The sequence below is a fragment of the Castor canadensis genome, chromosome 6 (assembly GCF_047511655.1).
Source record: "Castor canadensis chromosome 6, mCasCan1.hap1v2, whole genome shotgun sequence".
NCBI classification, from domain to species: Eukaryota; Metazoa; Chordata; class Mammalia; order Rodentia; family Castoridae; genus Castor; species Castor canadensis.
Window position 1 is genome coordinate 36,115,612 of NC_133391.1, and position 21,101 is coordinate 36,136,712.

General features: G+C 36.6%; 1 protein-coding gene across 3 annotated transcripts in view; it reads left to right on the forward strand.

The window, feature by feature from the left end:
* Nucleotides 1-1,460: 1,460 nt before the first annotated feature.
* The window catches only part of Cd163 (CD163 molecule), a 28,111-nt gene continuing 8,470 nt past the window's right edge, over nucleotides 1,461-21,101 (forward strand). For 2 of the 3 annotated variants that reach the window (XR_012448883.1, XM_020174097.2), the window contains exons 1-13: nucleotides 1,462-1,661; nucleotides 2,704-2,790; nucleotides 3,783-4,103; nucleotides 5,694-6,014; nucleotides 7,795-8,115; nucleotides 8,999-9,319; nucleotides 16,185-16,499; nucleotides 16,598-16,912; nucleotides 17,299-17,391; nucleotides 17,477-17,791; nucleotides 19,160-19,474; nucleotides 20,267-20,578; nucleotides 20,925-20,954. Coding sequence is in view for 2 of the 3 variants with exons in the window: in XM_020174097.2 (XP_020029686.1) it covers nucleotides 1,592-1,661; nucleotides 2,704-2,790; nucleotides 3,783-4,103; nucleotides 5,694-6,014; nucleotides 7,795-8,115; nucleotides 8,999-9,319; nucleotides 16,185-16,499; nucleotides 16,598-16,912; nucleotides 17,299-17,391; nucleotides 17,477-17,791; nucleotides 19,160-19,474; nucleotides 20,267-20,578; nucleotides 20,925-20,954 (3,136 nt within the window). In the remaining variant the exon portion in view is untranslated. Of the gene's footprint in view, nucleotides 1,662-2,703; nucleotides 2,791-3,782; nucleotides 4,104-5,693; nucleotides 6,015-7,794; nucleotides 8,116-8,998; nucleotides 9,320-16,184; nucleotides 16,500-16,597; nucleotides 16,913-17,298; nucleotides 17,392-17,476; nucleotides 17,792-19,159; nucleotides 19,475-20,266; nucleotides 20,579-20,924; nucleotides 20,955-21,101 lie in introns of all 3 variants that reach the window. The other variant, XM_074076144.1, reaches the window with a different exon arrangement.

Below are 21,101 nucleotides of genomic sequence, written 5' to 3' on the forward strand. Positions count from 1 at the left end.
TTAACTATACATTTGGAAAAGCAGTTCTAACAGATTCGTGTGATAAATATCAGAGTAAGTGAGAAGTTCAAATGCAAAAAATAAAACCGTACAAGTAAAAGAAGAAAACACAGGTGACTTTTTATATAACCCTAGTGTGAGAAGTTAATTATGACTAGCTACAGCTCTAAATCCAGGTGCTACATAACACATGCAAAAACACTACAAGAGCTGGGGCATGGCTCAAGTGGCAGAGCACTTGCCTAGCACATGCAAAGATCTGGGTTCAATCCCCAGCACTGCAACAACAACAAAAAACAAAACAACCACTGTAAGTAGTGAAAAAAGGACAAATGAGAAAATGGGAGAAAAATAACTGCTGAGATATACCCCCAGTCCTTGAACTTTATTTTGGACTAATATACTAGACACATAAAAAGCAGTAGTAGTTATATAGTTAAAGAAAACACCTAAAGTAAAACAGACAAAACATAAATAATTGATTTTTTATTATTATATACATTTTAAATTTTAGTTCCATAACTGGATATGTCTACTGAATACTTAGATACTGAATCATTGTCCAGTGGATCATTGGAAGGGTCCCTGGGTGGCTAGCACTGCCATAGTCCATGGATAAAGGACTGGATCTGAGTCATAGAACTGCTTCAGGGTCTTCAAAAAAGACCAAAATCTTTAGGCATAATTCTGTTAGTTAAAGATAAACCTATGGTTTGTTAATTTTGTTTCACAACTAGTAGAATCATTAAATAGTCATAGCTAATTCTGTTGATGCACTCCATCCATTAGAAAAGAAGTATGGGGCGAAGATATAAGGAAAGGGTCTTTGAGGGTGAATATGGTGGAAATATTATGTACTCATGTATAAAAAGGGAAAAAATGAGACTTGTAGAAACTATTCCAGGAATGGGGATTGGTGGGGGATAAAGGAGAATAGTGGAGAAGGTGGAATCAGCTATGACATAGTGTAAGAACTTTTGTAAATGTCACAATGTACCCCCAGTTCAAAAATAACATAAAAAGCAAAATGCAAAAAAACAAAAGAAGTGTAAATGCTGTCTAGACACAAACTGCACAAACTATGAAAAGTGTATACACTGATAAAACATTGTTTTGCCTCTTTTACTTCAGTTTTTTGTTCATATAATTTACCTATGTAACCATAGCTACTGCTTTGTGCATCTAATACATCAGTCCACAACAAAGTTAAAGGTTCAGTAGTAGAGCACTTGACTAGCATGCCAGAGGCTCCAGGTTAGATCCCTAACCATGGCAAAAAAAGAATAAGATAAAGTCCAAAAAATAAAAAAATTCAACCCCAACAACAATATATGAGTTAATGTTTCTTCCTAATTTTTTGGAAATCTGTGAGAAGTATTTCTCAACTTCCTTTAGTTGTTTCATGTTGTATACTGAAAAACACAAGAGTATATGGAACGAACACCAACTGGAACAATGACTTCCTTTTTTGAGTCGACTCCACCTCTATTCTGTAGGCTTTCCATTTTTGTGAGAGAGATGATTCTTTTCAGATTATTTGAGGTCCACATTTTTAGGGGAATGTTTATATGGACAAATACGAGATTGAGGAATGAATGAAATCACAAAACTTGGACAGAAAAATCTCAGAATGGTGCTTCTTGAAGATTGTGGATTTGCTGGTAAAATCTTTCATTTATCTTGCCTTTACTCTTTAGTGGAGTTTAGAATTTATTCTGATGGTCAATGGATATGACTGGAAACAGGAGAGTAAAGAATGATAAAAGAATATTAGGTTTATATAGCAATACTTCTATATGCCATAGATTTAAAACTTAGATGTGGGAAAGGGACTAGAGTTGGCAAAATAAATTTTATAAAATTGTTGAGATGAAATTAATTCAGGAACTGAAGTTGAATGAACTATATGTAGTATAAAAACAGTAATTGTTTTTAAAAAGATAGAATATGTAGGAATTGAATACTGATTGAAAGTTCATTTCCTAGAGAAAATTTAGAGTAACAACTGTGAGTGCTGAGGTCTAATTCATGATTTTTTCATAAAAAATCATGTTAAAATCATTTAGTAGTTTGCTTTTAAATTAGTGTTGCGTTAGAAGAATGGGGAAGTGAAAATGATAGCAAAACTAAACACCTTTTTAAGATAAATCTAGAGATGACAAGATCCAATGGTTGGATTTTGCAAGTATGAATATTGACAATTTATCCCATTATTCAGCTGCTATTTTGCAAACACTATCCTAGGCACTCTTGAAACATGGTAGATACAATCCATTCCCTCATGGAACTTACCATCTAACATCATGGATCAGGTTGACATGGGGGTAACAGCATCACTAATTGAGTATTGAGGAGGTAAAGAAATATAGAAATCTCAGGAAACTTATCCTGTCCTACAGGGGAACTATCCACTTTTGTGTTTCATTGATCCCTTTTTCAATTGTGCAAGCTTTAAGACCTGCCTTTGCAATTCTTGTTTCTACTGCCTTACCCCTGGTTGCCTATAAGTGAGAACATTTTCAAAGCTAACTCCCTGAGACAGACTATAGGACCCTGGATCTGAGTTTTTCATGTCTGTCTTCCATTTAGAAGGATTTTCTTTATTGGTTTGATCTTCTTTGTGAATCCCAAAACACTGAAGCCATCTGTCTTTTCAAAAGTCTCTTTTTGGGAAGATTGTATGTGACTCTCTTTCTTTCACAGGTTTTAGATGTCATTTTGTCCACTTGAGCCTCTTTATTGTGGCTGTGGTCTCATTTCTCAGTGCCCCTGTCATCACTACTTCTCTCGGTGAGTACATAGTCAAATTTACTTACAACTTTAACTCACTCTAACAAGAAGAGTTAAAGATTCTCCTGGATGTTGAGTAGCATATAAAAACTGTGCTCTGCAAAATCAAAGGATCAGATATTAAAAGCATTCAATAACCTAATATCCTAACCACATAGCGCAAAATGTTAACATGGTTCCCTCTCACAACAAAATAAACTCACAAGAAAAATCCATGATAATTAAAGTCTGGAAATAATGTCTGGTTGGAAAAAGGGAAAGATGCAGAGGAGAGGAAACCTCAGAATTATTGGAGCAAAATGGAATTTTGGGAACAAATTTCTGGAATTCAAATGCCAGGAATGTATTGAAAGAAATATATTGAAAGAAGTCAGGCTGGTGGACCACCAGCTACCAAAATTAAGCTAAAAGAGAGCCAAAGAGGCAGCTGAAATCATTTGGGGGAAAGGGAATAGAGAGGGGTTTATCTCAATGTAGAAGAATGAGAATGAGAATAGGAAAATACCTCCATTTCAATGTGCACTTAAATAGATTAGTGATTTAGTCACATTTCAACTCTTGTTTTAAAAATCCATGGTATTGAATTCTTGCCATCTGGTCTTTTTATCCCCATAAATCTGCTATCAGTCTTCTTTCTTATTGCTCTTAGGATTTGAAAGAAACATATGTGGCTTATCCCTATAAAAATTCTATTTAGCTAGTAAACTTTCCAGAAAGATTATGTAAATTAAGACTACCCAGGCATAATACAAAACTATCATATAGTGTTGTGTTTCTTAGCTTTTTACCAGTTTTAAATCATTGCTTCATTTGAAGCTTGTGATACTGATGGGTATATTTGAATGTCTATAAAATAGCATTACTCTATCATGTCATGGAAGGGAACAATATAGTTCTGAACCCTGAAGGATAAATAAGTCATCTAAAAAATGATAGTTCTTTGCTGGTTCTCTGTGTTCTTGACCACTTGCTCTCTTAAATTCTTGTTGCAGGAGAAGCTAAAAAGGAGTTGAGGCTAGCAGCTGGTGAAAACAGGTGTAGTGGAAGAGTGGAAGTAAAAATCCAGGAGGAGTGGGGAACAGTGTGCAATCATGGTTGGAGTATGAAAGAGGTCTCCGTGATTTGTAGTCAGCTAGGATGTCCAACTGCTATCAAAACCACTGGATGGGCTAATTCCAGTGCAGGTTCTGGACTCATATGGATGAATAATGTTTCTTGTCAAGGGAATGAATCAGCAATTTGGGACTGCAAACATGATGGATGGAAAAATCATAGCTGTACTCACCAGCAAGATGCTGGAGTGACCTGCTCAGGTAAGACTTGCATAAGTCAAAGGAAATCCCAAGACCAGTCTATATTCTTGAGGTCTTCATTTCTCCTTATTCATTTCATATGAAATACAAAATTCTTGGTGGGGAAAATATCTACATATTTTTGGCTTACAAAGTAAAATGAGCCACTTTTATGTAAGTAATCTAGTCCATGCATAAAATTACCAAATTGATTGTTAGAGGTCTATAAAAATACATGACAAAGCCCATGTTTAAGAGCCTTCAGCTCTAGTTTTCTAGTTTTGTATAACTAAGAATAGACTTGAGCATACTTTTTGACATTCATATACCTCAAGCTGCAACTGGACCCTATAATAAAGAACCTATAGCCATTCAAGGACTCACATGTTTCATGGGGTTTCTGAGATTCTCTGCTCTAGTTAATGCTCAATTTTCAGAACTCCTACCTGTCATGAGATTTTATTATTATCATAGGCACTGAGGCCATATAGCACAATAATCAAGAGAACATATTCTGGTACTAGCCTGCTTTCTCCTCCCCGATATCTTAGCTCTACTGTTTTCTAGATGTTTGATTCTGTGCCAAATATTTAAACTTAGTTTGCTGATCCATGAATTGGAGCTAATAGAACACAATGCTTAAAATTGTAAGTACTAAAGAAGATGGTATATGTGATGCACTTAGAAGAGAATATGCAGATTTTAATTGTGAGCTCTTATTATTACTAATTATTATTAATAATTGTCCACAATAAAAATAAACCTTGTCAGGTGGGGGTGTTTGCTTACAGTTCACAACTTTTAAAATAGAGTTAATTTTGCAGGAAAGAGATTTTAAGTATTTCATTCAACCATTAACAGTCTTTGTCTTTCAAGTGTTCCAAATTTCAACCCAAATCTCCTTTTCTCTGGTATTTTAGTCTTCATAGAAAATCTAGTGGGCAATGTACAGAGAAAAATTAACTTATATAAAAGCTGTTGCTAAAACTGGTGCCAGATTCTTTGGGGGAGAAAAACTTTTATTCAAATAGGCATTTGAGAAGGAATTGTTTGATTGATTTTTCCCCTCAATTTTTAAGAACTTGCCATTCCATAGCATGACTTTGCAAACTTTTATTCATGCTTATGCATTTTTATCTTTGCTTTTCCTTACATTCTTCTTGAAAATTCAGCTTTAATTAATTATGCTCTGAGCTGTTTATAATGAAGAAAAATTAAAGGATAAGAATGTTAAACCTTTAACAAATTACCAAATTGTCATTTACTACTTCATCATATGGTAAAATTCTGGTTTTTAAAATAAAAATTGATTCAAGTTTATCCATTTCTATATAGAAGAGTACTTGCTTCTTTCCTCATCAAGGACAAGAACAAAACACAGAAAATTGAAAAACATTAACATGTGAAACATTTTTTTGGTAAGAAGATGTAGATGAAAGTCCTAATTGTTAGTTGGATTTTAACAGTTAAAATTCTCCAATATGTGGAGCTGGATAGTGCCCAGAAGCAGACACTATTTTAAGGACAACGTTGAATTCTGAGTTCAGAGAAACCTTATTTTCTAGCATCACTTAAGTATGAATATTACTTCTTCGCTGGTCTTTGCTGTAGATGGATCCAATTTGGAGATGAGACTGGTGAATGGGGGAAACCGTTGTTCAGGAAGAATAGAAGTCAAATTCCAAGGACAGTGGGGCACAGTATGTGATGATAATTTCAATATGAATCAAGCTTCTGTGGTTTGCCAACAACTTGAATGTGGAAGTGCTATCAGTTTCTCTGGTTCAGCTAATTTTGGAGAAGGTTCTGGACCTATCTGGTTTGATGATCTTATGTGCAATGGAAATGAGTCAGCTCTCTGGGACTGCAATCACCAAGGATGGGGAAAGCATAACTGTGGTCATAGTGAGGATGCTGGAGTGATTTGCTTAGGTAAGTACTGATGTGAGCTATCTTTTGTTCTGCAAGAAAGGACAAAAGAAAGGGGTAGTATAAAAAGCTTGAGTCTTTTGAAAGTGTAATAAAGCCTGCTGCCTTTCGCACCTCATTATTGCTTCATTTGTGGTTCCAATTCTGATACTTGTGGTTTTTACTCTAACTGAAATTAGCAGAAATAGTTGCAGGAAAGATTATGAATAGTGAAATTGAGTTCCAAGTCATAAAACAAAAGAAGTGTTTAGGAAAAGTCCAATAAGAAAGAAAGGAATGAATGAAGGGAAGGGAGGGAGTAGAGGAGGGAAAGAAAGAAAAGGAGAGAAGGAGAGTGGAAGGGGTGGGAAAAGAAGAAGAAGGGAGAAGAAAGGAGAGAGGCTTAAGTTGGAAATTTTGCTCTCTGAATTTTAAAGTAAAACACCCTCCTTATCATCCTCCAGCTGACAAGTCTCAGCTTTAGCCACATTAACCCACCCCTTCAGAAATCATTAGTTCAAATTCACAGAATCCAATGATAAAAGTAAAAACAAAAAAGCCAACAGTTTAGTTTCCTACTGAAGCCTCATGGCTGGTAGTACTGTGGTGTGAGCATGCATTCCATCTTTCTGGAGACTTGTGTTCTGTACCTAGATCAGGATGAACTATAGGCTGGTGTGTGGGAGGACCATTCTCCTTTGACACTTGACTTCTTAGTTTCAAAGAGACTTAGTGTGTTTTGAATCCAAAGCAACACTAAGGAAAATATAGAGTTACAAAGTTCTCTTTTTTTCACCAGGATCCTCTCCTCTCTTCTGTCCTCTCCTCTCTTCTCTCCTCCCCTCTCCTGTCTTCTCTTCTCCTCTCTTCTCCCTTTGCAAAAGAAGGAAATTGAATTTAAATCAATTTTAAAATGAGAGAATACTAACTCACAAAACGGAAATCTAGTGGGTATAATTGACTTCATGCATAGCTGAATTCAGGTGCTTAAACAATGTCTTCTGGCTTTTTCTCTACTTCTTGAATTTGCTTTTTTCTTATTGAACAACATGGCCATCTATATCCAGAAGCACAAAGATTAGGATTCTGCAGAAAATGAATTTTGTCAGCTGAAGAAAATGAAACAGAGTTATATACCTTCTGTTCTTTCAACCCTCGGAATCTCTTTAGTTTCCAATATACTCACTTCTTCTCAGTGTGTTTTACATGTGATGAAGTATCACATAAATAGGATTGTGAATGCCTCCCCTTCCCCAAAAAAACTCTAGAGAGTGAAGGCTGTTTATTTTATCACACATATTTTTCAGAATCTAGGTCTGTTTTTTAAGGAATATTGATTTCAGAAGATTAAAAGAGTAATGTTTGCCTTTTCCCAACTCTGCTCTACCTTTAAACTAAGGGTTTGCTCACAAAGAGTCCAGGTTTACAGTACAAACCAGGTATATAGATGGGCAATGCAGTCAGTGACAAAATGTGGTGTTGATTATTGATACGAACTGGAATGAAGGTAAAACCTAAGCACATGCAAATGTATTTTAACAAGAAAAGTAAGCAATTCTACAAAAATTGTGGTGGTCTAACAAGCAGTTCTCCACATAAAATTCAGATTCTATATCACCTCTGGAATGCTTTCTGAAGTATGTTCTCTCTTACTGAAAAGTCCTCCTTCCATCTTTAATGAGTCTCAGTGGTAGTGTATCATGATTGTCGTCTCTTCTCTCTGTAACCATCTCAAGCAGAGTTATTTATAGTCACCCTTATTCTGATTTCCTGATCACTGACTTGCTGTGTGTCCCTGTTACAGAGGGTGCAAATCTGACCCTGAGAGTAGTAGATGGACTCAGTGAATGTTCAGGAAGATTGGAAGTGAAATTCCAAGAAGAATGGGGGACTGTGTGTGATGATGGCTGGGACAGTAATGATGCTGCTGTGGCATGTAAGCAACTGGGATGCCCAACTACTGTCACCACCATTGGTCGAGTTAATGCCAGTGAGGGATCTGGACACATCTGGCTTGACAGTGTTTCCTGCCAAGGGCACGAATCTGCAATCTGGCAGTGCAATCACCATGAGTGGGGAAAGCATTACTGCAATCATCATGAAGATGCTGGCGTGACATGTTCCGGTAAGAAAAAGAAACAAGATCCAAGAGTGTGAAGAATGAAGAACACATGATCTTTAAGAGTAAAAATAGGTGTGAGATGTGAGTAGTAGAAACACCTGATAAACTTATTGCTGAGAATTCCTTCACAGTTGTGAAGAATCTTTGACACATTCTTAATTCAACTAGTGTAGAGGGCTATCTGACTCTGTTCTGTGTCATTATTATTCAGACTATTGTCAGGGACTAAACTTTGGATTTTAAATCTACTCGGACCTCAGAGTTTTAATTTTATAGGTCTCTCTCACTACCCCCTCCCCATCTTCCTCCCCCCCGTCTTTTTTTGGTGGTGATACTCAAGTTTGAACTCAGGGCCTCACTTGCCAGGCAGGAGCTCTACCACTTAAGCCATACTCCCAGCCCTTTTTGCTTTAGTCATTTTTAAAATAAGATTTTCCATTTTTCCCCCAGTTGATCTGGACTGCCATTCTCCTACTTATGTGCCCCCTGCATAGGTGGGATGACAGGTTTGTGCTAGTTTGCCCCACCTTTTTTGTTTAGATTGGGCCCAGTTAACTTTATTTTTTGCCAGGGATAGCCTTCAACTGTAATCCTCTTGATCTGTGCCTCCTGAGTAGCTGGGATTAAAAACAGAAGTGATCAATTCTTTGTAGCAGAATTGCTCATATTTCTCTTCCATTGACAGTTTTTAATAATTCTCAGAACTACATTACCATTTCTAATGAAATTCATGGTCTATACTTGTTGCTTCTTAAAATGCCAAAAACAAGGTTAGCCATAATTTCCAGTGTTTCAGTCTGTGGGAATGAGGAAGACTAAAAATATTCTTTGGGAACAAACCTCCATAGGTGTTTATAGCTTAGACTTATATATATATTTTTTGCAGATGGAACTGATCTGGAGCTGAGACTTGTAGGTGGAGACAGCCGCTGTGCTGGGGCAGTGGAAGTGGAAATTCAGAAACTGGTAGGGATGGTGTGTAACAGAGGCTGGACACTAAAAGAAGCTGATGTGGTTTGCAGACAGCTGGGATGTGGATCTGCCCTTCAAGTATCTGCTAAAATGTATTCCAAAGTTAAGGAAACAAACACATGGCTGTTTATAAACAGCTGTAGTGGAAATGAAACTTCTATCTGGGACTGCAAGAATTGGCAATGGGGTGGACTTTCTTGTGATCACTATACAGAAGCTCAAGTTACCTGCTCAGGTAAGACTTTCAATCTACTTGGTAAGAATAATGCTTCCAAAAGTGTAAATGTCCACTAATACCCTCAAAGAAAAAGAAACATTGATTAGATTGCTCTCATGAAACCAGAAAATATCTATACAAATTACATTGTGAGAGTGTCAGAAAAATTCACAGTTCATCTTTTACCTTGGAGAGATGTGTTCACTTTTTTGCTCATTTCGATTTTTGAGTACTTTTTAAATCAGTGGATGTGTGAAAGGTTATGGGGATTAAAATTTTTATGTCTTTCATAGGAATGTTACCAATTGATTAAAAAAACAAATATTCTGGGGCTGGGAATGGAGGCTCATGCCTGCAATTCCAGCTATTTGGGAGATAAAGATTGGGAGGATCACAGTTCTAGGCCAGCCTGGGAAAAAAAGTTACAAAGACCTCCATTTCAAAAAAACTGGGCATCGTGGCTCGCATCTTTCATCTCTGTGGCTTGTGTCTGTCTATCCCAGCTAAGTGGAAGGCATAAATAGGAAGATAGAGGACTATGCTGCCCCAGGAAAAAAATATAAGACCCTCTTTGAAAACTAAATAAAACAAAAAGGAGTGGGGGTTGTAGCTCAAGTGGTAGAGTGCCTGCCTATCCACTGTGAGTCCCTGAGTCCAAAACTCCAATAATGGCACACACACACAAAAATCTATCCCACAAAATATACAAACAAAAACCTATGTTGAATAAACCAATTATACTTACCTTTGGGATCCTTTAGGCTCCCTTTTATTTTACTGTGAAAGAATTTTCTTCCGATTGAACATTTATGTTTATTTTTTATAAAAGTTCAGAAATAAGATTTTTTGTAAGTTCAGAAATAAGCTGTTAGTTGACCAAGCTTGTGGATAATGTTTAGTATATTATGTGAATCATACTTTTACAAATACTAACTTTATTAAAAGTTGATGTCCTTTTAATAACTCTAAGGTGATATATAGGCATAACTGATATATAGGTGATATATAGGCAAAAAGACACTAGAGAAAACAGTGTGAGAAAAAACAAAACATTGTAAGATTCAGTCACATTTTATACACTCTCATGTTCTGCAGGTCCAATAACCAGTGGTTTTCCCCCAGACACCCCTTAGCCTGTGTTTTCTTCGAGATGCCTTCCTCTTCCCCTGATGTTACAAACTGTGCTTACCTCTGGTTACATCGATATTGTTTGCTGATTGAGAAAAGGTACTCTTTTAAGATAGAAATTTGAATCACCATATTACTTTTAAATAACTACATGACTAGGAAATATATCCATGTATTCCTAGCTATTCCATTTTATTCCTCACAACTTATGTAGTTAAGGAATTTGCATATTATTTAAGATATACACAAGAAAACTCACACATATCCAGATATAGGTATCACTGCTTTTGTTATATTGCCTGCTATTTGGATGTTCATGTGGTAAAATATCTCTACCATAACTTCCTATCAGTACTTATAGAATACTTATACTTTATGACCTCTTTTCTTCTTATTATTTATTAGCATAGACATTTATTTTTGCTTTTGATCTCCCTTATTTGTGAGATTATATAAAGGTTTATCTTAATTTGTTTTTAAAGAACTAGCATTTTAATTTTTACAAAATTAATACTGCCTTCATTTTCTAATTCATTAAAATTTGTTCATCTTCCTAGTAATTAATTTCAGACTTACTAAAATTCAGTTTCTTTTTTGATCCTAACTTCTTGAGTTGGATTTGTACCTTTGATTCTTTCTTATTTATTAATATAAATACTGGAGGTTGCAGGTTTTCCACTGAGTCCACAGGAGCTGTAACCTATAACTCATAAATTGGTGTGTTAATCTGGGGCATAGACTTTCCTATGATTGTTCTATAGTAAATTGTTCATTTTAACATTATGAACCATCCTTCTTTCTATGGTTGAATGGTTTTTGTCCTGAATCAAATGTGTCTAATACTATCATTATTACTGTTTTATTTGCTTTTTATTGTCTTATCTTCAACATCTATGAATCATTGTTTAGGTGCATCACTTTTATTCATCATAGAATTGGGATTTATTTTTAAAAGGAATATGATTGGATTTCATTTTTGAGATGAGAGATACATTTGACATTTATGCACTGCTATGCTATCACAGTGTTATTATATATATGTATATATATATACACATACATATGTATTGTCAGACTACATATTATGCTAAAACTAAAGTTGTGTTTCACTCTATGACATTTTTAAGGGGTTGTGTGTCTCTGTGGGTATATGTGAGCATACTGTGTGCCTGATAATTTCCTTTTGAATTTAGAAAGGTTTGCATGTTTTTCAATTAATTATACTAAAATTAATTAGCATTGGGCTCAACTGCATCCAAAAGAAAGCCAAAGGACACTGGTTAAAAGAGAGCTTAATTTTTCTCTTTTAAAATAAGTTAAATAAAAAAATAAATAAGTTAAATAGTCAGTTTTAGACTATTTTGGTAGCTATGGCCACCAAGAAGCACATATAATTATTTTTATTATCGGAACTATCAAATCCTACTAGAAGTGAGTGATAAACTATTTGCAAAGACAGTCTATAGTCCAAGTTCTGCCATTGAGTAGGTTCCTTTTCCTGCTGTCTTTGATAGGTTGAGGTGCAGTCCTCAGGGCAGTTCTTCCTGCTATATTATTTTTCATAGTCATATCTGAGTGAATATCTGAAAGCTTCACATCGTTCACAATCCAGTTTCTGCTGAAATGGGTTTAGATGTCCCAAGCTTGCTTCGAAAATTGAGTAATCATTGGCTAATGTCAGCTATTTTCAAAGTCAGCAGAACAGTTCTCTCCAAACTTCATAGGCTCCTAGTTTAGTTACCTTAACCCAGTCTATTTATCAAAACTGTGTGAAAGTAATTATAGTCAAAGGGCATATTTGCAGAGTTTGATATATACTGAGACCAGCCCCTTCTTTTTAAGTGTTGGCAAGTGCCTTAAGGTTATCTGAACTTCAGGGTTGAGAGAAAAAACCTAAATCTGTTTTTTACTGGAGACTCATTATTTTTATATGTGGAGTATTATTTTTATCTTCTGATATGGCTGCATTTTATCACCACCTCAGTTTGAGGGAAACGACACTTAAGGTCTCTTTTCAATCCTGCAAGCTCCAAGTTATAACTCCCAAATGATGAAAATGTATTTATACTTGTTAAAATCATATTGTATATTTTATCTATTACTGAACAAAAGGAAATTATTCTAATTAATTATTTCTTACATTTGTCCTTTATTTTATAGAGAAAGAAGTAAATATAGACTTAGTTATTTTGCTGGGGGAAAGTTAACTTGTTAATCAAAGGAGCACAAATCCAGGCACAAAATTTATTTAATGACTTATGTACAAATGAATGCAGTCACAAATATTTTCAGGGAAAACAATTCCTTAAGAGCTTAATATCTAACATTTCCAACATGTATAAAGGAAAAGTGACATAAGGAAGTCAACTCATGGATGGTATGGATGTTATGTTTCAGCAGATTCATTAAATAAAGACTGAAAAATGGAGTATCCAAGTTATGTTTTGGGTAGACAAATTTATCTTCTGATCCAGATCATCATCATGGGAGGGAAAAATTTTTGTTTCTCCTGTGTTTTTAACTGGTTGCATTTTATTTCACCTGAAATGGCTTCAAATGAGTGAGACAGAAGTTAGAAGAAACCTTATTCGGACTGATCTATCAAAGTGACTTTATTTAAAGATTTAGGGCTGCCCAACATGAACCAACAGAAACATGTGCATACTAGTCAATGCATATGTTAGGGGAATTTCATGCTCAGATAACTCAGCAAGAAGTTACGGACTTTCTAACTCAAAAGTTATTGGATACTTGCGTTGTAGAAGCATTATTTGCTTTAAACTCTGAGTTATGTTTAGAAAGAAAAGTGTTCTACTTCTTATATTTAGATAGGGATTTTGTGCAGAATTAATGGATAATTGGTGAACTTTTGACATGCTGAGGTATTCAATGTCACTAAAATACAGAATATAGGCATATCCGGAATGATTTCAAAGACATTTTGGTATAAGATAAAAGATTAATATGATTTGAAGAGAAACTAGAGTATACAAATTGACAGGGCTGATGTTATGTCATAGTGATAGCAACCTGTAAGGATCGCAAGAATTAGTGATGACTGTCAGAAGACATCTGTAAAGGACTTAGACTCTTTAGAAGATCCAACATCTAATGTACTTCTTTTCTTCAAGAAATCAATAAGAAGAAATTGTTTGTATTTTCCAAGTTACTCAAGTTTGTTAAAAGAAACCCTTACTTTTCTTGGTGATTGTGTCCCTTTAATGACAAAGAACATTTTCATAATCTGAATTCCATTTCTTATATCTGGTGTTTCTTTTCTTTATATTTTAAATTCCAGCTGTACTAAATGACTTAACAATTCCTAATTCCATCACACAACTTCATGATTGAATTCTTTAAGCGCTACTTCACACACTGTTTATTTGGGAAAACTCCCCATCTTAGCGAGAAATTGAAATGTTTCAAAAAAATCAATGTGAGTCAGTGCCCTGTATAGCTATCCTTATCTCAACCAGCAAAAACCCTTGTTCCTTCCTATTATTGCTTATACTCTCTCTACAACAAAATTAGAAATAAGGGCAAAATAGTTTCTGCTGGGTATTGAAGGGGGGGAGAGGGAGGGGGCGGAGTGGGTGGTAAGGGAGGGGGTGGGGACAGGGGGGAGAAATGAACCAAGCCTTGTATGCACATATGAATAATAAAAGAAAAATGAAAAAAAAAAAGAAATGTTTCAAAAAAAAGCAGCCTTTTCCCTGGTATGTAAGGTAGAGAAATGCACTATATGTAGAGAGAAAAGTTTAAGCAGGGACACAGAAGCATGAAAAATCATCACATGACCAAGAATGTTTGGGCCGGGCATTGGAATGAGTGATAGATGCTAATGCATTCAAGGTACTCGCATATAGTATTTCAAGTCTGTCACTGGATTCGTATTTATTGTGTGGCCTTAACTTTAATAACTGGCTGACACTGGGTATCTAAAGCTTTTTGTGCTGCCATTTCCCCAAAATTAAAATGGGGATAACAATGACTATGTCATAGGAATCACACAGCAAATGATAAGCAAGTGTGAGCTATCATGATATGGTTAATATTAGTAATATTACTATTATCTGTCTTCATATGACAACTGTTTAGTCTGTAAAATACCTAAAACAGAGTCAGAATACATTATCTGTGCTTAATAGCAATTGTTGGGAAAAAATATATAGTGTCAATGGTGAGGAAACATCGAAAAGACAAAACAGTGTAGAAACATTTGAAATTCATAATATATTTATATTCATGGCATAGATTACTTGAAAGGAGGGTTCAGAAGCAAGGAGGCTCCTTTGGAAGCTACTACAATGATCTAAAAGGCAGACTATTAAATCAATAGTAATCAATATGGAGAAGAAGAAAAGTGGTAGAAGACAGACATTGGTAATTTTCTATATGTTCATGGTACTATGAGCTTCAGAGTTCTAAGTCTGGAATACATTGCCTGGCTTCAAATTCTGTCCTTTTATTAACTCTCTGTGTAACCTCAGACAATTAGTGCACCTCTCTATGCTTCAGTTTTCCTGTCTGTAGAATTGGAATAATATTAATAATTATTTCCTAAGGTAATTATAAAGTTTAAATAAAATTCTTTGTTAAATTTTTATTAAAATGTTCCACATGTAATAATGCTTAATATTGTCTATTATCAATATTACTGCCATTATTTGTGGTGATAAAAATTAGCTCAGGCCAGGCACAGCAACTCAAACCTGTAATCCTAGCCACTTGGGAGACAGGGATCAGGAGGATCACAGATAAAAGTCAGCCCAGGCAAAAATTTCACACCACCCCATTCGAACTAATGACTGGGTAGGCTGGTGTGTGCCTGTCATCCTATCTACACGAGGAAGCAAAAATAGGAGGATCACAGTCCAGGCCAGTCAGCCATAAAACCAGACTCTACCAAAAAATAACCCATGCAAAATGGGCTGGCAGAGTGGCTCAAGTGTAGAGCACCTGTGTAGTAAGCCCTGAGTTCAAATCCTAGTACTGCCAAAAAAGTTCAATTTTATGTGACTCTGGTTGGTCTCTATATCATCAACTGAGTCAAGAATGTAGTGAGGTTTATCATCCAGTAATTCTTTCAGTTTTTAGTACCTTAAGTTTCAGATGTCCAAGTAGGTATATTTATTATTATAAAATTAAAGAGAAAAGTATGACAAAATGCATTTATTGGTAGTTGAGAGGTCTCCATTGGACATATAAGAAGGTTGAGGACAGAACCATGGCTAAAGGAATATGTGAAGGGTTTTGCTAAGACACAATCAGAAAGGAAGGCAAGAACAGGAGAAAGGAAAGTCATCTATATCAAGTATAGCAGATATTAAAGAGAAATCTGATGTTCACTTTGGAAACTGAGGTGCAGTAGAACACCACATAGAATCATCAAAAAACTTTAGGAGACCCCAGATTGCTGTGAATTGAGGCTCGAGTACAGGTAAGAGCTAGAGGCGGTGTTGCTCCAAATGTTATGAATAATGTAAATGGAATGACTGAAGGAAAAAGTAATTGCTTCTGGGAATTGCTAGCTGAAAAACTGAAGTTCCAGAATTTTCTCAGAAGGATGGGCCCAGTGAGGAACAGGAGGTCTAGAACTTACTATGGTCAACACTAGGCAGAAAATCTAAGAGGAACAGTGTAGAAAATGGAAGTGCACTGACTTACTATTCCCATTCTTTATTCCCTTTCTCATTCCTTCATGAAGTAAATCTGAAAATTGTATTACATATCACTGAAATACTATTATTTTCAGCCCACAGAGAACCCAGACTGGTTGGAGGGGACATTCCCTGCTCTGGTCGTGTTGAAGTAAAACATGGCGACACTTGGGGCACGGTCTGTGATTCTGACTTCTCTCTGGAAGCTGCCAATGTGCTGTGCAGAGACTTACAATGTGGCACAGTCATCTCTATCCTAGGAGGGGCACACTTTGGAGAAGGAACTGGGCAGAACTGGGCTGAAGAATTCCAATGTGAAGGGCATGAGTCCCATCTTTCACTCTGCCCAACAGCAATCCGCCCAGATGGGACTTGCAGCCACAACAGAGATGTTGGTGTAGTCTGCTCAAGTAAGAGTCAGAGAATGTCTTCAATTAGTTGCAATGTTGTGAAGGGCATAAGGTTAGATGGTCACAGACATCTTTTTTCAAGCCCTGTCTCCTTCTAGGATACACAGAAATCCGCCTGATGAATGGCAAGTCTTTGTGTGAAGGAAGAGTGGAACTCAAAGTGCTTGGAGTCTGGGGATCCCTCTGCAGCTCTCACTGGGACATAGAAGATGCCCATGTTTTATGCCAACAGCTTAAATGTGGAGTTGCTCTTTCTACCCCAGGAGGAGCACGTTTCGGGAAAGGAAATGGTCAGGTCTGGAGGCACATGTTCCATTGCACTGGGACTGAGCAGCACATGGGAGATTGCCTCGTAACTGCTCTAGGTTCACCACTATGTTCTGCAGGGCAAGTAGCTTCTGTAATCTGCTCAGGTAAGAGGATGGAGGGCAGCCAATAGTGAACCTCTTCCATGATGGTGGTGTGCTTTAGGACCAGATGTATGCATAGCGATGAAGAAGCAAAGCAAAAGAAAATGGTCCATTTTGAGGATCATGAGAAATGTGTTAGAATACTTTTCTCATTTGCCTCTTTAGAGGACAAATGAACTTAAATTTCATGAACCTCATTATCTAGTGCTCACTATGTGCCAAGCCTTCTCAAAGCACCCAGTTCATTCCTAGCCTGGTTGACCCATACACCATCCTCTCTCACTTAAGCTGTGTCTGTCCTCAGTTCATCTGTGTAACTCTCCATCTGACTTCCATTCTTTACCCTAATCTTTTGTATGTTATAAGACTGAGCAGTTTGGTGTTTGCAGGAAACATGTCCCAGACCTTGTCCCCCTGTAATTCATCATCTTCAGACCCAACAATCTCTGCCATTTCCGAAGAAAGGGCTGTTCCCTGCATAGGTGAGAATCAGTGATCAATCTATAAAAATGGCCTTAATCTTGATCTTAAGAATGCATTTTATTAATATTTCATTTCACTTTCCAGCAAGTGGTCAGCTTCGACTGGAGAATGGAGGAGGTCGCTGCTCTGGGAGAGTGGAGGTCTATCATGAGGGTTCGTGGGGCACCGTCTGTGATGACAGCTGGGATCTGAAGGATGCCCACGTGGTATGCAGACAGCTGGGCTGTGGAGTGGCCATTAATGCCACTAGTTCTGCTCATTTTGGGGAAGGAACAGGGCCTATTTGGCTGGACGAGCTGAACTGCAATGGAAAAGAATCTTATATTTGGCAGTGCCATTCACATGGCTGGGGAAGGCACAATTGCAGGCATAAGGAGGATGCAGGAGTCATCTGTTCAGGTAAGTTCTGCACATACTCCTGGCCAAAGTTACATTAAAAAGGACTGAGAAGGGCCAAAGGGTACTGAAGAAAATTAATCTGAAATATTTCCCTGAAAAGCATGTTCAAGGGAAACTATTGCCAGAGTAAAAAGCCCAGAAGTATGAGTTTGATGAGTTAGTGCTTCCTCATCACAAGATAGCATAGTATTATAAAGATCAAAATGCAGAAACAAGACTGGATATCATGAATATATATATATAGATATATAAAGAGTATATATATTCTCTCTCTCTCTCTCTCTCTCTCTCTCTCTCTCTCTATATATATATATATATATATATATATATATACACACACATATATCTATATATATTCATGGGCCATTCAATATTATATTAATATGGTGATGCTAATCAAAATAGATTAATAAAATAGAGTAAAAGGAATAAAAATACATTCTATGCATCATTAAGATAGTCATGGACAAAGATAATTACCATGCCCAAGTATTGCTTCCAAGCAGATAAATGATACTTGCTTGTCATAGGATCAAAATTTACCATAACATGCTACTCCTTTTGTTTTGTATATATGATGAGTTTCAGAGACTATTATGAAATAGAAAATTGTCCTCTGTTGTAATATACTTGAGAACACAATACTATCACTCAGTAATTAGGGAAGTGAAATATTCTATATGCTAGAAGTGATTGATTCCTATTTAATGATATAATTATATAAATCTAGTAGAGAACATCCACAGCAAAATTGTGAAATGTCCAAAAAAGGAAATATTTCAAGATAATGTATAAGGTAATGTATATAAAATATTAATTTTAGTACTTGCATCTCATTTATCTATCAAAGACAGTTGCCAAAAAGAATACACAAAGAAATGATAAATATTTGAGGTGATGGATATACTAAATACCCTTATTTGATCATAACACAATGTATACATGTATTGAAACATCTCAGTGATCCAAAGAATTTTATGTGCACAATTCTGAGTGTTAATTAACAACAAACTAAACAGAATAAGATTCTTGAGGCTAACACTACAGTAACTAGAGAGAAAATCCAAACTATGTCATGGAAAGAAGGCTTGAGGCTTAGATTGAATCTGGAAAGCATCTCAGAATAACTAACAACTTTCTAACGCGGTCCCAGAGTACAAAACCCAAGAGTAGAAAACCTAAAGTTGTATATAGAATAAACACTGTGTTTTCTAAAGTATACTAATTCATCTAGAAGTTACTAAAGAATTACAATTAACTTACAAATTGTACCTATTTCTAAAGCCATTCTCACATCAGAGAAGAGGGAGGGAGTCTTCTGAGTGTTCAGAGAAGATATGAAACTACTAATTCTGTATTTCTCCACAGAGTTCATGTCTTTGAGACTGTCCAGTGAAAGTGACAGAGAGACCTGTACAGGGCGCTTGGAAGTTTTTTACAATGGAGCTTGGGGCAGTGTTGGCAGAAGTAACATGTCTACAACCACCATGGAGGTGGTATGCAGGCAGCTTGGCTGTGCTGACAAGGGAAACATTAAACCTGCATCTTCGGACAAAACACAGTTCATGTGGGTAGACAATGTTCAGTGCCCTAAAGGACCTGACACATTGTGGCAGTGCCCATCATCTCCATGGAAACAAAAGCTGGCCAGCCCATCTGAGGAGACCTGGATTATGTGTGACAGTAAGTATCCATTGGTCAATGTGAAATTTTCATTCCACACCTCCACTGTCACCTTCTGAGAAAAGATACATTATTTTTCTGTTCTCACACCATCTTGCTAATTCCCATTAAGCAGGGATAGGTAGCCTCCAGGTAAGTAAGACCGATTCTATCTACACAGTTTGATTGATTTTATTTAATTTAGCACGTGTGTGTGTGTGTGTGTGTGTGTGCATGTGTGTGTATTCCAGATCAGTGATCATTATTCCAAAGACTATCATACTCCATTTGCTCTGCTTGAAAGTTTTATTTGATTACTTTTTCTGAGAACAGATGAGGAGCAGAAAATGTGATTCAGTGTGCAACTATTCAATGATCTTCCGTAGTTTTCCCATTTTCTTTTCAAATATTATTTCTCTGCATTGATATAAGGAAAATTACCGCAAAAATATCAATCCTGAAGTATTTCCCCATTCTATATCTTCTTATGCTATGAGATGATTTCTGTCCACCTGGCAATTTCCCAGGCTCTCGTCTCTTTGAGAGAACTTAGTGTTCCACAATTACATGGATTGCCTGGGTCACACTATGATTTTTATGTACTGGATGAAATAGACACAGTTTGCTGAAAGAACGCATACTTTCATAAAAGAGAAATGTTATAAACAATATAAATTCCTAAAATACACATTAAATAAATTAGGTTTTTAGACAGATTTTTATAACCTAGAGTATCTAATCTCTCTTTTCTGCTATAACCTTTCAGAAGCTTTTATATTCTCTGAAATAACCAAGGTATGTCTGATTTTTCAGACAAGATACGACTTCAGGAAGGACACACGGATTGTTCTGGACGTGTGGAGGTCTGGCATGAAGGGTCCTGGGGGACAGTGTGTGATGACTCCTGGGATCTTAACGATGCTCAGGTGGTGTGTCGACAGCTGGGCTGTGGCAAAGCTATGACGGCACTAAAAGAAGCAGCATTTGGTCAGGGGACTGGACCCATATGGCTCAATGAAGTAAACTGCACAGGGGACGAGTCTTCCTTGTGGGAATGTCCTGCAAGACCATGGAGCCAGAGCAACTGTGGGCACAAGGAAGATGCTGCTGTAGAGTGCCTCCCAAGTAAGTGCAAAGAATCTGGATTAAGCCTGGACTGTCTAGCAGCGAAGAAGGGGCAGACATTGAAGTATGTTGTATGAAGGCTGCACCTGTCAGCATAGGGATCTGGTGGAAACACAATTGTGATGTTTCTATCCCCAGCAATGGTGAAAACATCTGTTATACAGTGGCCTTCTTTGAAGACAAGCTCATTACCTGTATGTCTCCACACAAGGGAAAACAGACCAGGAAACCCTAACTTTAGGGCAGGAAAGAGTAATTTGAGAAGCATAAAAGGCAAGACAAGGATGTGGAGATAGTTCTTATTTATTACTCCCAGAATTAAGATTCTTTCTCTTTTCTCCTCCAGGAACGTCTTCAGAATCATCACATCCCACAGGTATATCGTGGGGTTGGTGAGGATAGGACTTAATCAGAAGGCATTCTCAGGACTTGAGAATTGCTTCAGGGATCCTGTACCCAACCAAAGGGAGAGTCAATAACTAGTGTGCTAGATCTTTTATCCAAGATATTATCGTCTCTCTTG